We start from the raw sequence: 17552 nt of genomic DNA, 5'->3' as shown, positions 1-17552 counted from the left end.
GATGCCCGACTACCTGTCAGCGTCGTCACCACCGCTGGGTCTGAGCCTGCCGAGAAGCAAAAGGAGGATTTATGATCAGCTGGAAGTGAGCCAAGTGACTTCCTGTGGCAGCCGGCAGCGGTGGGAGGGGAGGTGGGCTGTGCTCTCCAGGCGAGGATCATTATTCACCTTCTACTCGAGTGTAGAGATGAATGCTTCTCATGCACTCACCACATACTATTTCATGACATCAGCACAGATGAGTTTTACATGACTCCTTTCAGGCAGGGTCGCATTAAGGAATTTGGAGTTCAGAAGAAGTGTAATAATGCCATGCAAGAATGTGTGGCCGGGAACAATCCCCCTGAAGGGTTTTTCTCTTGCCGCAGCAGGAGCCCTGTGTGTGTTGTTTTATGTTTTGAGGCTTGTGTTGAATGAGGCGGGAGGACACGGAGGGGTTAAGATGGGTAGGGGTGGAGGAGAGGAGAGGAGTGAAGAGAGAGTGAGAGAGAGAGAGAGAGAGAGAGAGAGAGAGAAGAAGAAGGGGGGGTAAATCTGAGGAATGTGACACCAAGGGCCAAGAGGGATGATGATGATGAGGGACACTTACGGGAATCTCTCAATTTCCCGTTGAGAGCTGTTTAAGAGTCAGATTCATCACAAAGCTCTCCGTCCAGTCCTCCTTTAACACGGGATGCTTCACTTTCACTGTCCACTCATCCCATTACAATTCACTGAATCACACCTGGTAGGGGAGGTTTGGGTGCATTTCAAGCCAAACTAACAGCTTTCTCCTTTCATTTCAAAACCAAAAGAAAAAGATGTTCATTTGGCGTTTCCGTGAAACACTGAGCTTCGATGAGAAACTGAAAAAATCCTGCATGATGTGGTTCGACATCAATTTGAAAAAATGCATTTGATGATCTGCAGAGACTTCACTGTTGCAGTTTTTGGTTGCAATACGCCAAAAAGGTGTTGCCGTGTGTGTGTGTGTATGTATAAACAGACAATGTGATGGGCTGTTTGAGAAGGCTGCTGATGAAGCGCAGCAGCAGAGCGATCCTCCTGCATTCACGCTGGGCTGCAGACGTGAGCAGAATACTGAGGGCCTGGAACGACGAGCCGGATGCTCTGAGGAATGCTGAGGCCTCGCCAAGCTAACAGCGCGGCTCTGACTGCCACTCTGAAGAGCTTGGGCTAAAAGCTTAGAACACACTGCAGACAGTATGCCTGACAGGCTGCAGAAAAGGGCGACTTCACCTACAACATGTGGTTTATACCATCATTCTCAAAGCAAATCAGCTTGTGGATTAAACAAAGATGAACATTTAAACCAATGAGAAAGATCCAGACACAAAGAATCATCAAAATGCATCTATTCCAATCTATAAGGAGTCGGAATAAATTAGAGTAATGGACTGTCAATCCTAATTTGATTTCTATTTTCTGTGCCGCAGTCCTTTTTGCAATTCTCATCACACATCAACACCTGAGGTCCCAGCTCACAGTGCAAGAGCTCTAATGCATGCGGCAATTCAAACAAACGCTACATGTTTCCACACTCACCTCGACTGCCATTGTCTTCATCCTAGAGGAGAAACAGAGAAACAGTACATGTCAGGTAGATGCACAACAAGTAACTTGAACATACCATGTCAAAGTCTAGTATTACAACACACTTTAAAAACCATCCCACTCCATCCCGCTCTCCAAAACCTATACTCTCCAAATGTAAGGATCGCTGCTTTTCCTTTTTTAATATCATTATTAATTGAATATTTTCAGGCTTTATTACAACTTGACGGAGCGTTTCCTGCCATATTAAAAGCCAGATAAAACCAGATTTTGCTGAATAGTTCAAATTGATGACAGACATTGTTTCTTTTGAATCTCTAATGACAAGTTTTCTAATAAAGGAAAGAACCTAATAAGAAGTCATTATTCCTACAATCTGTTTTTTTATTGTTTTTTGAAGGAAAATGTGCAACCCCATTTATTGATATATGATGCCTCATCATTTTTGAAGTTTTTATTATAATACATGTAGCTAAGTCTGCCCAGATTTTCTTTCTTCTGTTTGTTCTGTCATTGTTTTACTGCAATAAGTGGGCTTGTGTTTCATCATGTTGTGTATATATTGAAAAATATCATAAAAAAAACTCCAATTATAAAACACATATATGTACTTTGGATATGTTGGACTGCTTTTGGCAAGTTAACGATCACCTTGGGCTTTGAGACTTTGGGCTGTGAATTTTTAACCAACCCTTTGCAATATTATTCTTTATTTACATTAAAACTAAACTAAATCATACAGAAAAGACACAATCGAGCCACAAATAAGAAAAATACAATAATAAAATTAAGAGTCACATATTTCTACAGTCAACCCTGCAACATATTAGTGAAAACAGCAACCTAACAACAACAGCAACATGAGATAAATATAAAAAACACTTCCATAATCATACAAAGAAGAAGAACCGTCATCTATGCTATGACACTATAATCTGCTTATAATATGAACCTTCTATAAACACTTAATTATCTCAAAGAAACAAATTAAACATGTGTTATTGATACTCTAAGCCCTATTTTATAAAGCATTCTCTGACACCTTATAAACTGAACAATGAATCAATTCATTAAAACAAAAAGGAACACATTAAAGAAGTGTTAGTCACAGTCCTAAAATCATTTATCAGCTTTGAAGGAGGTACATGATGATCCACAGAGAAAAATAGTAGCCTTATTCTCATTAAACACATCTACATAATTGGAGCAGTTGTGGCAGAGGACAGATGGGGACAAGAGTGGTCCAAAGCGATCCCTGTGCCAATTTGGACCGAAAAACGCCACTTCAAAGCCATGTTTGTGTTTTTTTTTTCCTTCTACCCCCCTCGCCCCATTTCCTCCACACACAAAACCTTCATTTCCATCAGAGCTCCCCCATTTAAAATCTACACTCCCGCTTTAATCCACACTCCCATCGGTGACACATACTACATGTTCTCCACGTATCCTTTAAGACTCCCTGCTCTCCCACGGCTTTCCTTAAGACCGCCTGACCCTCTTCAAGCTAACCCCAATATCCTCAAACTGCGATTAGTCAAGAGCTTCAATCCAAGACCCTAAAAAGTAATTACAATTGAATGTGATGAATGTACAAGGATTGGGGATTTCTCTTATTCTCCTGTTGACTGCCACGATTACGTAATGGGAGAACTGGTTAGGATCTACAGTGAGTGCGACCTGACTGATTTAATTCGAGGTTTTGAATATTTCCCAGAATCACGTCTTATGATAAGAAGGCAGCAGAGGAGCGAACACAGCCAGCTAAAAGCCAGACACACATTTTGCTAAGCAGCAGCAGCTTGTTTTAGTTATGTAATTCTTTCTATCAATGCCAACTGATAATGGCTAATGGGACCTACCAGTTAGTTACGATGAATTTACTGCTTTAATTTAGTCTGGTATGCATCTTAAACCACTGAGATAACCAACTTGTCCACAAAACCATCAAATCTCATTAAGTTACAGAGAGATCACAGAAGCACATAGCGGTCCAAATTTACTTAAAAGTGTCCAAATCAACACTGTGATACCCAAGAAGGACTCTGGGAGAAAGTGTCTCTCTCTTTGGTTACACAAAAATACACAAAAATTTTAAACAGTCATGCCTTAGCTTCTCTTTCAACACGCAGAGCTAAAGCCAAAAGCTATAAACACAACGTACTATGCTAACTTTGAAGGAAAATCCTTCTGTGAAAACTGAAGAGGTTGTCAAAATACACTTCAGAGAAAAGTAAACTTAACTTATCCTGAATTATCACCTACAAAAACTAATACGAGGGAGGCCGTGATAAGCTTTTAGATTTAGACTCCAAACGCCAGCACATTTTCCTGTTTAAAAATATGATGTCGTATTTACCTAAAGCCCTTTAGTGTGTACTGCTCTGTGCCCATTAGGAGGCGGATGTGCTATAACGTCAGGATTAATACCAAAGGGCAGATCAGTGCAGATGTTATCCAGAGGACAGCTGGCAAACGTCCCAGGTGGGATCATCACCCGTTGCTGTAATAAAATTACTGTTAAACTGCTACAGGGTACTGCACCTCAGACTAGTTTCAATGATGGTCAGCAATAATTCTTATAAAATGTACTGTCTAGGCTTCAAAGACATGCTTACATGATGTCTGCAATAGTTACCGGTGAAATAACCTAAACTTTGTCCCAGTTCCACACAGGTTGTAGTATGTAAACACAAAATGACTTTTAAGAGTAACTGTTTTGATAATAGATGTATCTTTTTGTTGTTGTTTTTTGAGGACAGATTAAAAATGTTGTGAATGTTAAAAATCATGTGAATAGAAGCATTTTTTCTATGATGGTAAATTTAATATTTAGAGGTTTTAAACCGTTTATCAGACGACACAAGACATTTTAAGAAGTTACAAAGAGCTCTGGCAACTTCACATCTGCATTTTCTTATTATTGACATTTAACAAACCTCACAATTAATCAATCAATCGAGAAAATAAGAAGTGAATTAAGCAAAAAATGAAAATAATGGTCAGCTGCAGCCCTGATGAACAGTACTGTCTACAGTGAGGAGCTGCTCACAGCTGGAGAAAGTTAAAACTAAAAATGGATTGTGATGAAATAGCTCTACAATAAATCTTTTGGAAGAAATGCTTCTTTGTTATGTTTAATTAGTAGTGACTTTCTAAAGCTGCAGTTTGATCAACGTCCATCAGCACACATATTGTATTGTATAATTTGCAGTTCTAAGTACATTGATTCCTTCATACTATCATCTATAACAGTGTAGTATGAAAACTTACTGTATGCGATTAGTAAATAGTGTGAAAACGGGATGAAACTGGAATTTCCAGAGTGCGGTGAATGCACCAGTGTTTGTGTAGTAGGTCGTGTTTTAACAGCAGCTGAGAGTCATAATTTTGATGATGTTTTTTTCCCTGGTGTCACACAAATCTGATGTTTTCTAATCACTGTGGACACTAAAAAGCTACACAGAGTCACATTTTAAGATTACAATCTGGAGCAATGACCAGTAGTTATAATTTCTGGGCCCTTGACAGCGAGGCCAGAGTTAGCGTGGAGGACAAGAATCAACAAAGAGAAAAGAGAGAGAGAGAGAGAGAGAGCAAAACAGTTCAAGTGGCATTGGAGAAAGGCTTTTATTCAGACCCAATTCAAGAGCAGATGTAGTAAAAAAAAAAAAACATAAAAATTGAAAAATACCCAACAGCTCTCTTTAGGTTCTGTTACTAACTCAGTAGAGAGGTATTTGTGAGCTTTACGATAATGCATTTCAACCCCAAAAGTCCATTTTACCTTAAACTGTGTCATAATCTTGTTTCATTTCCTAAAATAAATGTAAGAACCCTGGCAGTGGTCTGGGATTATTTCATCTGTTTCTAATATAATGTCCCAGCTGACACAGATTTTTATGACAGTGTCTTAAATTAAAGTGGATCCTCCTTCTTGCCTCGAGCTTATACCACTTGATTCAACAAAAGTTTATTTACTCTGGAAACATGAGTGTATTTTCTTACCCCAACTCTCTGAAATTTTTTGCTTATTTAAAAAATTATTCAGCTCTAAATTGGATTAGACATGTTTTTGTATATTTAGGGCTCCGGCAAAAAGGATTGACGTTCTAACCTTCAGAGAGTTGTGGACGGCGGACTCAGGTGGGTAGACGATGAAGTGTCGCAGCGTGAAGCCGAAGCCTTGAGAGGTTCGGCGCAGGTGAAGCGTCTTGGGTCCCGGCCAGGAGAAAGGTTCCTCTTCCGCACCTGGAGAGGCCGTAGCCGAAGCCTCGCTCTGATCGCGTCCATCCTTCTGCTTGGCCTGAAAAGAGGGTGGGGGGAGACAAATAAACAGGAATGTCAGTATTAATTCTTGAAACATACCCAGAAAGCAGAACATACACAGTTTTAGTTGATACAGAACATAACTGAGAAAGGGGGGAAATTACATGCACATTTCCAGGTCTGTGTTTATATTCTGGGGCTCAGCTGGAATATCTTTGCATGTTCAAAAAAAAACTATTTCCCCCTCGGCAGACTTCCACCAGCTTCGGAGGCTATGAAAACAAACGGTAGTAGTCAAGATTTTGCTTCTTTTTTTGTTGTTGTTGTTCTTTACTTGAAATATATCAACTTCTCAAATACATCCATACATATTCAAGCCCAAATTTGTTCTGAAATATACGAGTGGACAATGCAAAACAACCATAGCAACGGAGACAACCGGGGCGAACAACCTGATGTCATCACGAAGAGGAAGTTCAAATAATATCGCAAATGGAGCGTTCAGGGCAAATTGCCATTTTGTAAATACGTTTTCATCAAGTTTTAGAACTTCTACACAGACATCATAACCATATAATGACAGAAAATCACAAAAATACATGTTATATCCCCTTTAAGAAAGCTTGCAGCATGTGAAATGTTCTTGGTTACCCTTATTACTCAATCTCATGCAAAAAATGGCACCAGATTAGCGGTTCTCACTCTCATTTTTTGGGTTGTGACTACTACTTGTGCCCCTCATTGCAGATTATGACTTAAGTGTGTCCATGAGCTGTGAGCAGTTTCATTTTTTCAAGATCTGATGATTTTAGAGGCCTAATGGAGTGACATTAACAAGTATTTAACAGTAAAAAAAAAAAAAGAAAAGCAAAAAACTTGGCGAATGCTTTAAAAACAAACACAATATTAAGTAAGAGGAATGTATTTTTTTTCTTTTCAATTTAATCATTGTCATTCCTCTCTGATTTATCGTTGGCTTGACACCCAGATTGGGAACCCCTACTTTAAAATGATGCACAATGAGGAAATCTAAAAAGCACTCAGTTCACCTCACCCCTGGTAATTACGTAGAGTTTTTTCACTCTAAAATAATGAAAAGTGTGTTTTCACAGATGAAACAGCCCATGGCTAAGCATAGATATTATTAATCAACTTGATTTAAAAAACACAAGAAATCCCCCTGTTGGTGATTCTTCACAGTTATCAAGAGTTGGGTAGATTGTTTCTGCTGAATAACAAGGTGTCATTTTGTGGTGAGGCTCTGTGCTTTCAGGAATAAGAAGGACAAAGTAAACAAGAGGGCTCGCTGTTAAAAGACAGATTTGTAGGGTTGTGCAGCGTTGAGTAATACTACATCAATTATTCAACATTTTGGTTCTTGACTGTGAACTTCTGCGGAAAAGGCTAAAACGTTTTTGTTTGAACATTCCTCTCAAGTAAAGTGCTCTGCTGTTGTTTCGAGCTCTCCAACTAAAATTTATTGACATTTGGTGCTTATTTTTCTGTCAGCACAAACAATACAACAGGTCGCAATTACACAATGACTATCAGTGGAGGGTTTACAAGTGCTTAAGTGGTGCTGTCTCTTTAAACACAGAGAAACTGTTTCCTTTCTGCAATCACATAAACTCACAACACTTGTATACTTGTATCGTACTTACATGTACATAACAACACAAACATTTTTTTTAAACTTGATTTATCTACCAATTACTTTCCAGATTAATGGATTAAACATTTTGTGAGTAAAACACAGGCGAGGAGTTCCGGTCCTCTGAAATGAGGCCAACGCGGAAGTAACTTAGAACTGCATTCTAGCAAAAGGCCACCAGGGGGCGATCGTTTTGGTGTCAAAAGGACTTCCGTCTCAGTACAAGTCAATGGAGAATTCACCAACTTCTCACTTGATTGTAAACGTTTTCAAAATGTGTTTATAGTCTCAATCGCTAGTTTAAAGCCTTCTTCAATGCAGTATGATGTTCATTTGTGAAATTTTGGCCTCCCTGATTTTATATTTGACGATAAAGCAGGGTATGCATTAGGGCGTGGCTACGTCGTGATTGACAGGTTGACTGCCTAATGTCCTAAAGATCCAGCTCTTGCAACCTATCGCAACCTCCCCGCTCCGCTGTTGGCTCCACCCATGGCACCGCCTCATGCCCATTTAAGTAGAATCCGTGTTTTTATTTTTCCCAGCATGCACCTGAAAGTTTAAAGATGTCGCTGCCCAGATTTGAAACTATTGGCTTCAGAGCAGCAGTCCACAAACCAATGGGCGTCACGGATGTTACGTCCATTTCTTTTGTACAGTCTATGGTAGAACATCAGTAAATTACGTAAAAATGCCCATTACAACATCCTAGAGTCTACCTTGAGGCCATCACGTCTTATTCTGTCCAACTTATAGTTAAACAACCCAAAATATTACATTTACAGTAATTTAAGACCAAGAAAAACAACTCATTTTTATATTATGAGTGTTGGACCAGAAAATGTTTGGCTTTTTGGCTTGAAATATTACTTAAACGTTTATTTAATTATCATAGAGCTGCAACAATTACCTAGTCGTTTCAAAACAAAACTAATCAGCAACTATTTTAATAATTGCTTTTTGGATTTGGGTCTGACAAAAGAAGGCAATTTTAGGACAGCACTTTGAGCTCTGGGATGTTTTCCACTTCTTTTTTATGGTCTAAACAATTAATTAATGGAGAAAATAATAATCTGCAGATTAATTTATAATGAAAAGTCCAACCTCTGCCACTGTGATGTGTCTGAACTGCAAGAATTACATCACATCCACCAAAAGCTGCTGGTTAAGGCATTAGATGTGTTTCACCTTCCTTACATCAGGCTTTTATTTATATCTACAGTATAGCTTGTCTGCAAACACAGAAACAGTTCATTCCTCGTGTCCTTAGATGAAAACTGTAAAAATGTTGGTGATAGGAGACAAAAATACAGTCATATTGAATGTGTTTTTGAATTGTGGTTGACGTCAGTGATTATAGTATCTGTCAAAATAATCAAGTTTGCCACTTAAATCATATTTGTACTGCCCCAAGCTTCACACAACTGTACATATGGCTTTAGTTATTGCACATTTGGGGCTTTGCAGGGCTATTTGGCGTGTTTGCATGATGACAGACTTATCTTCTACACTCCTACTGTGACTAACGCAGGATAAAAACAACCGTTAAACTCCTGGCAGCTTTAGCTTGTGTAACATTACATTTATGCCTACATATAACACAACACGTGCTCAGCGCCGACTGTGAAACTCTTCATTTTAAAAGTTTCTTCAACAAAAGCTGTTTATGATGGGGAGGAGAAGGTGGAGGGTGGGGGGGGGGGGGGGAGTGTTTTTGCTGACTCAGTCTCAAATGGCAACTGCAGAAAATATAGTGAGTCACTTCAATTCATGATGATTATTCTCTCAAGAAACACTCACACTAACACATACGAAGGAGAATGAGAGGTCCGCTCAGATGATGACAGAGTGATTAACATGATGTGATTTGTGTGTGACATAATCAGTTTTTTTTGGTCGGTTGGTTTTTTTGTAAACATAGTGGTTCAAGCTGGCACCTGTACCCAGTAAAACTCTCTTCAGCTGTCTCCAAGAAAGAGAATCTGGGACCAGCATGCAGGATTCAGAGAAGATCACTCATGCACAGACCACACAGTAAGACTACACATCGTCATTGAATGGACCACGTCCCTCTACATTAACTTCATCGACTTTCAGAGAGCATTTGACAGCTTACACAGGACAACACTATGCTGCCCTAATAACTATTGAGTTCCCACAAAGATCATAAACTTAATTAAGAACTCGTATGATGAAACCTCATGCAAGTCAAGCATGCTGGCCAGCTCTCCCAGAGCTTTAATGTCATGATGGGCATTAATCAGGGACGTCTACTCTCACCATTCCTGTTCCTCCTAGCAGCTGACTGGAAAAAGAAACAGGATTCAGCGGACAATGTGGGAGTAGCTCGATGATTTTGGCTTTGTGGATGACATAAATTTCCTTTCACACACAGATACGAATGCAGGAGAAGGCGGACAGGCTGTCACAAGCTGCGGCAAAACTTGGTCTTACAGCAAAGACACAGGTGATGAAGATTCACTCCACAACCCAAGCCATGTAGCCAAGAGCGTTCTTGTTGACCCGTACAATTAAAGGTGAAATAGTGATTCACTATTTAGGTTGGGCGTTCGTAGATGTTAAAACAACAGCAGTGTTTTCGCAGGTGATTTGTTAGTCTGTCCTTCCCACTGCTGGTTTATTGATGTAGCACTTTAATCCTTATGAAAGTAACACAGTGATTATTTGACCATAAAAATGTTGTCGGACGACCAACTAATCAACCAGTCAACCACAAGACTTAAGTCACCAGAGGGACAGATGTGGACATAAAAAAATCAGGATCAATAAGGCTAGGCTGATGTTTAACAACGTCAGGAAGATCAGTAGCTCAAAACACATCTCGATCAATATGGACCTGTAGAAAAGAACAAGCCAGGATCTCACTGATTTATGAATCCAAAGGAGAAAGTGGAGTTTGGATTGGACACACCCTCAGAAAACCTGCCACAAACATCACCCAACAACCCTGAAATCCCCCCCAGGAACAAGTAAAAGATGTCTCTCCAGGAACAGCTGGAGAAGTGGTGTCCAGGCAGAAAGAACTGCCAACAAACAAATGAGGTGAAAGACATTTGTCAGTGGCCTATGTTCTTCAGAGGAGCAAAGGGCTTAAGTCAAAGTAAATCACACAGCAGGAATTATTCTGTACAATAACTCCACGTTGAGATTGACACTCAGCTTTCTCCCATTGCTGTGAGCTGTCTGAGAATCGAGACTTGTGTCACATCCATCATCAAAGTCACGATCAGGCTGAACCACTGCACCGCAGGGCGTGCGTTAGCGGTTATTGCTAACATTACTATCATGAATCCAGGCTACGAGAGCCTGCCAATAGCCTCAGCCTCATCCCAGATCTCTCTGCAGGCTCATCTCCTACCAAAATACATCTTAGGTATGGATCCAAAGCAAAGACTCCACCACCCCTCTCTCTTTATCCTCCAGGCTTCTCTCTCTCTCTCCCTCTCTCTCTTTCTCTCTCTCTACACGACTCTTCTGCTTGCCTGTCTGGGAGCAGCAGATGTAGAGGCCTCCAGAGAGTGGGATGGGTGTGGGCTTAATGGTATGACTGGTGAAATCACCACCAATACCCAGCGGTATGGGCCTGGAAGTGAGCAACAGTTCACAATGTAACAGAGAGCAAAGAGGAGGGGAGCTGACACAGTCCAACTCAGCTGTTAGTTTTGCTTTCATGCTTTAAATCTAATGTATTATGCAATAGCTAAGCCGTTTGGCACAAATGTCCTATGACTGAGACACACACACACTCATTTTCCAATCTCTCTCGCTCTCTCTCTCTCTCTCTCTCTCTATCTATATATCTCATATTGAATTATCCAATAAGAGAAGCAGCAGTATAGGACAGTGCTGCTATTGGTTCCCACAATGCCTCCCAGTCATCTTCAACTGTATAATACTGTAAATCTGACCCAAACAAGCTCCTACAATTATTTGATAGGAACTACTCACTTATGCATGCAATCTGTTCATCAAAACAGATGCCATTGTGCATGCTGAGGGTTTGATCTGTGTGCTGCCATATGGTGCCACAGCCTGCAGGATGGTGCATTTGCATGCCAGCTCCTGCTTCTTTATGTATATGAGATCTGTACTTTGAGTGAATTTGAATGGCATTACTTGTTGACTCAGCTTTTCTCCACAGTATTTTTCTTTTTGTTTGTTTTGTTTTTGCCTGTGAGTAACCCCTGGGCGACTGACCTCATGGATCTACCTCTTTCACTCCCTCCCCTCTTGCTTTTTCTTTCCAAATCTCTCTCCCTGTCTGACCACAGGCTTTAACATTAGTCACCCTTTCTTCCCTTAAACATAGGAAAATATGTCTTTAACGCCCTAGTTTGGTCCAGTGTTGAACAATGACTGACTTCATGTGCTTCAGCCTCCACACTACATACAGTCAGTGTTTCTTTTTTTTTTAATTGGAGGCTACACCACATAGACTCATATATGTAGGGCTGGAAAGAACAACAATATAGTCGTCTGACAGCGTATGGCAAAGTGTCACCCTGAAACTACCACAGGGGCCAACAATAAACGAAACCTAAAACCCCAACCAACACAGACACACTCACATTACAAAAGATATCGGTCAGTGAAACAGGACTACCCTGCCGCTGGAGAGCAGGATGACGCACACAAAATTCCTTGCAGCACAACAAAGTGTAGCCGCCCTTAACCTCTTCTCCCCTGTCAGATGCTTCCCATGTAAACCTATACGTCTCTGCCAGACACTGATAGCGAGTCAGACTGTTCCTAAAAGCCTCAAAACTGCTACGCTTTTCCAGGAAGTTGCCTTGCACCTCCTCAAAATGTCAAAAAAAGCATGGATGCTCTCCATCTTTCATACATCATACATAACCATCCTTACCCTAGATCGGACACAGTTCTTTCTTGAGGCTTCTCGTAGCCGAGCCCAGGACACGCTGCGGTTGGGACTGGTGAGCCCCAGTTCCACTTCCCCCCAGTAGGCTCTGGCCAAAAGCTGGAACCAAAGACAGTACGGCTCCGACAAGCAGCCGTCCACCCCGGCCAGCCGAGCCCAGGGACAACCTCCAGATGATGAGGAAGGAGAGAGGGAGCAGCAGCCTTCGGCGCTAACGTCCACATCCCGCAAGTCAGGGTGGTCCTTCAGAGGAACCGGCTTACAGCCTGGAGGTAGCCCGTTCCTCTGGGCTAGCATGGCATAGCCAAGTCTGAGGTGGTAGAACCAGATGGTAGAAAGGATGAAAACTATCCTCAAAACCCGTCCTGTTTCTGTGTCTTTTGGTTACTCTGTCCTTCACCCAGGAAAGTCTACTCCACGTAGCCTACTACAACTTTCTGCTTGAGTCCATCTCGCTCCCTCTTCTTCCCTCAGTCTGCCTTTTACTGCTTGTTCTGTTCTCAGCTCAGAGAAACAGGGCTGTTCCTCTGGGCGTCCCACAGACACATGATGTTTCCACTCAGCCGAGAGGAGAGCACAGCGGCTGAGTGCGCTGCAGAGAGCCCAGGCCGACTGACTGACGCACCCACCCACTCACCACACAAAACTCTCTCTGAAGTATGCACACACACACACACACACACACACACACACACACACACACCAGGCAGCCGTAAGTGAATTCTCTTTCTCCCTTTCCTGTCTCTGCTCCATCTCCCTCTCTTTCTTGCTTACCTCTTTTGCTGCCAGTTGTTTTTAAAGCTGCCCGACACACGCTCACAACAACGCTCACGTGTCGAGGCTGATCAATAAAAAATGAGAACAAACGAAAGGGGAAGACAAGATATACACACACACACACACACACACACACACACACACACAAGGCAAAGTTAAATGTAAGGAATATTGAAGACGTTTTTAACTTAGAAAGCACAGGCAAGTTGTTATCTGCCAGGAGAGACAAGAATAACTTGGATTGTTTTCACTGCTGGAGGAACAAGTCAAGTGGGGCTCGTGCAGATAAGAAAGCATATGGGTTCCTTAAAATCTATAAGACAGAAAAATGTAGCAGCAACCCACCCACCTCTGCATGCCTGCAGCTCATCTGGCATCTACAAAGAACTAATGTCTGGACGGCAGGCATGGTGGTCTGAGAGAATACCAGCGGTTGCATAAATGGATCTTATATGTAGCCTAACTATCTGTAACATGTGACAGATATGACTAATTAAGAGACAGATGTTGGGAGAAAAAAAAAGATAATTAAGTTACAATTTCATGGGATACTTCCTTTGTCAGATGATTGAAGACAGAACAAAGCGCAAAATGATATAATGAAACAGTCTTAAGTAATGTTTGGGGATATGAGATTTATAAAGATCTGATATTATTTTTAAAAGAGGAGTTGAGTAAATTCCAGCCATTGGTATCACACTGTTTTGTTGATCAACATTTTAGGAGCAGAGCGGTCCATGTCATGTAACAGTGTGCCAATGAAAGCATGGAAAAAGAAGACTGCTAGCAAGCAAACATGTACTTAAATGTAGGATCTGAGCTGTCAAAAAATGAATTGTGTAAATGTTTTATGAGTGGGGAAATACACTCATCACGCTAAACATCAAAGACAGTCTCGGTGAGTAACACTAACAGTAAACATAACGTCATGCTGAGGATTTTGTACTTGTAAAATATTTCAGGTCATTGTGAAAAAGTTTGCAAACCAACGAGCACAACAACTTTTAGGAATTATTGATTTTCTAAGAAGTTTGTCAGATTTGTCAGGTATTTAATTCATTAGTTTAGCAAAAGCCACATATCTCAATTGGATTATTCAACTGAATGTATATGATGTTTCGATTTCACAAAATCCAATGATATTATGAAATATACTCTATACTTGATACTCCGGTCTCAGCTTGTTGGTGGGAATGTGATCCGATCTTGATCCAACTCAACCGCAGGGTGTATCCTGCAAGTTTGAGCTAAACAGCTCCTGGAGCCAGGTGTACATTGCATTATGGGATGCAGATGAATGAATCGAGCTCCGAACTGAACTAACACAGAATTAGATTATTTTCTGTGTAAAAAGAAACAAAACCAAGGACACCAAGTTTTCAAACTTATCCACTGATTTAGACCAGAGCAAACTATTGATTTGAAATACTGCTCACAGCATCTCTTACTCACACAGGTGTTATCACCAATGTTGCCTGATTGGCAGTGCTCTTAATCTTATGTTAGTTTTGTTGCACCTGTTAGGGCAGGACAAATAACCACCTTATCGTTGTTATTACTTCATAGGCAATGCTTATTCACAAACACAGCCCCACCCGACTTAAACCTGATTGATTGAGTTATTGAACATGACTGTGCAGGTGCAGCTGTGCAGGGCCTGTAAGCACTGTAAAAAACACTACATTTTAGACCAAACATGTCCCTCATAAACTCATTGTGGAGTTTCATGTGGACTACTTCCACAAATGTTCTACTGCCTTCTCTTCCGTGCTAAACAAGCTCTGACATCTGCGTACAGACACCAACCGGTATCATGTCAGTGAGAGGTGAAGTCTACTGGTACAAACTTAAATGTTTAATCTCTAAAACTCTCAGTGTGTCCAATAATAACAGCTGGAATCTTGAGGATGTCAGTGATACTTTACCTGCACCGGGACATTGTGCATTGAATTAGAGCCTAAGCAAACATGCAAATCTAAACAGTGAAACCACCTGTAACCACCTGTCCTCCCTTCAAACTCACTGCAGTGTATTACATAAGAGGCTGACTGTGTCACAAGGGAATACTTCCTAAATCTTTAGAGGTAAACAAACTCCACAGAAGCTTGGCAACTGCTTTTTATTTCAGGAGCAGTTGATGATGAGATGATGGGGAGCTGGATGGTCTCGGCGCTGATACCTTTCTCCCTCTCTGTTAGATAACGGGGCCAAAACATCAATTTAATATTTAATCACATTTTCATCTCAAAATTCTCTGGAGCATTTGTGCTGCTCCAACAGCAACAGCAGGGATTTGTGCTGTTACATGGCCTGTTACTAAATTTTGAATAAATCCATGACAATGGATCCATCTTTAGTTCATTCTGCATTTCAACAGCTCACTATATCTCCAGGAAGTCAGACAGATTGTCCCGTAATCGTAAGTGTACTGGTTCGCTGCCAACATCAGCTAATGCACGTCCGTCAACAGCCGGCGTGGTTTGTAAAGTCGCTGTGGATCAGAGCGTCTGCTAAACAGAGCAAACGTAAATACCGGTCTATTTTGATTCTGAGGAATATTTGCCATCCGAGACAGCAAGCGACCGTGAAAACAACATCAGGAACCCAGTCGTGGAATGTTCTCTCTCAGCATTTGGTTATGAGCATCTTGTTACCACATTCACTCAGCTCGATATAGCATGTGGTATTCTGTATGGAAAAGACGGCAGAAATAGAAGCCAGTTGAGACACTTGACAAGAAGAAGCCAAAACAAGGATTAAATCTTACAAGCGTGGCTATATATGAGAACCGTACAGTCTGCTTCATGTAGGAGTGAATTTGTGTGTTGCTTCCATTTTTTTTTTTTTTTTACAAAGTATTACAGGTACAATTTCCAACCAAACTATACATATTACCCCCTCTGATAGATTTCAGACTGTTTCAAAACACATCGTATATGTCTCTAAATTCCTGTAAATCTAAAACACATGATGAGAAAAAAAAAAAAGATCCCGAGGCAGGAAGTTTGAATGGAATTCCTCTTGGCTAGGAAGTGGATTTGGTGCCATGCAGACACAAAAACTAGACATGCTGCCCAGAAATATTATGCCGTTGTCGTGGCTACAAACTTGACCACAACAATGTCAGCCGCTGGACTGGGGGTGTTCTCCGTGGGCACTCATGTGATTTCATCGTTTCTGTGTGTGTGTGTGTGTGTATCTGTGTGTGTGTGGATCACTGTATATAGTATGAAAAGGGTGTGATCTGAGATTTGGAACTGACCATCCATCTGACTTCCTCTGACTTCCTTTGATGTGAAGGAACGCCGTTATCCTGTAATACCGGTCACACACGTTGGTGTTAAGGATGCCTTGCTATGGCTCGATGTGCAAATACAGAGGCAAAAGTGAAAGGAAGGATTTGTGTGTGTGTGTGTGTGTGTGTGTGTGTGTGTGCGCGTGTGCTGGATTTAGCTGTGCCCCGTTTGTTTAACTAATGGAGAAACTGGGTTGTGTTTTAATGTGTGGGCAGGATTGATGAAGCTTTAGGAATTATTCAGGCCATCTATGGTACTGAAGTTGCAGAGTAAAGCAGAGAGGTCACATTCTGGTATATTGATGAAATAACTGTAAACACAAGGATTTTGCCTGTTTATAGAGATGTATCATGACAATAGACTTGAGAAGGTCTCTTCTGACATACACAAATACAAATATAGGACTACCGCTGAAACTCAGCCTCTATTAATGATTATTATGACAATTGGTTATTAGTTAGTCCATAAAGGGGATGTATCATGGACATTTCCAGGTCTAAAAATGTAATTCTGTGGCTCTACTGGAATATCTTTGTATGATTTACAGTTAAAAAAATGTATTTAACTCATACTGGTCCTTTATGCAGGTCCTCAGTTCAGCCTCTGTCCGAAATAGGTCGTTTTAGCTCCTGTAATAGTAGGATTTTGTTTCTTTTTCTTGTTCTTTACCCAAAATATAAACATCTCAAATACATCTGTACATGTTCTAGCTGAAATATGATCTTAAATAAGGACAAAATGTAGATGTCAACAATTTTAGAAACAATGGCTACAGAAGGGATGGGCTGTTTTGGGTGATGGGTGAATTAGAGGTAACCTTGCAAGCATCCAGAGCAGACTGAAGATCATTTTACATCCATTCACCTCAAGTTTTGGAACTTTTAACATGTTTAACATAGACATCCCACATTATAGAAATTAGACAATAATAGAAATGACAGAAAATCAAAAAAGCATGTTAAAGACCCGTCACATTTTCCAAGAGCCCGCAGTGATGTTCTCAAATTGCTTGTTTTGGCTGTCCAACTGTACAAAATCCAAATGTATTCAATTTACTCTCATATGAAACAGAGAAAAGCAGCAACAGGTTAACTGGGCTGACGGCCAT

The 17552-nt window shown here is 40.9% G+C and overlaps 1 protein-coding gene across 1 annotated transcript in view; it reads right to left on the bottom strand.

Moving 5' to 3' along the window:
* Positions 1-12758, bottom strand: part of LOC128382246 (rho GTPase-activating protein 21) — a 45638-nt gene extending 32880 nt beyond the window's left edge. Inside the window, exons 1-3 of the mRNA XM_053342237.1 lie at positions 12357-12758; positions 5669-5857; positions 1546-1567 (exon numbers count right to left, since the gene is read on the bottom strand). Of these exons, the coding sequence (XP_053198212.1) occupies positions 1546-1567; positions 5669-5857; positions 12357-12668 (523 nt within the window). The 5' untranslated portion in view covers positions 12669-12758. The remainder of the gene's footprint in view (positions 1-1545; positions 1568-5668; positions 5858-12356) is intronic.
* Between the last annotated feature and the right edge of the window lie 4794 nt (positions 12759-17552).

This window comes from Scomber japonicus, chromosome 21, assembly GCF_027409825.1.
Source record: "Scomber japonicus isolate fScoJap1 chromosome 21, fScoJap1.pri, whole genome shotgun sequence".
In the NCBI taxonomy this organism is placed as follows: domain Eukaryota; kingdom Metazoa; phylum Chordata; class Actinopteri; order Scombriformes; family Scombridae; genus Scomber; species Scomber japonicus.
Note: the sequence above shows the minus strand (reverse complement) of the source record. Positions and strands in the feature narration are given on the sequence as shown.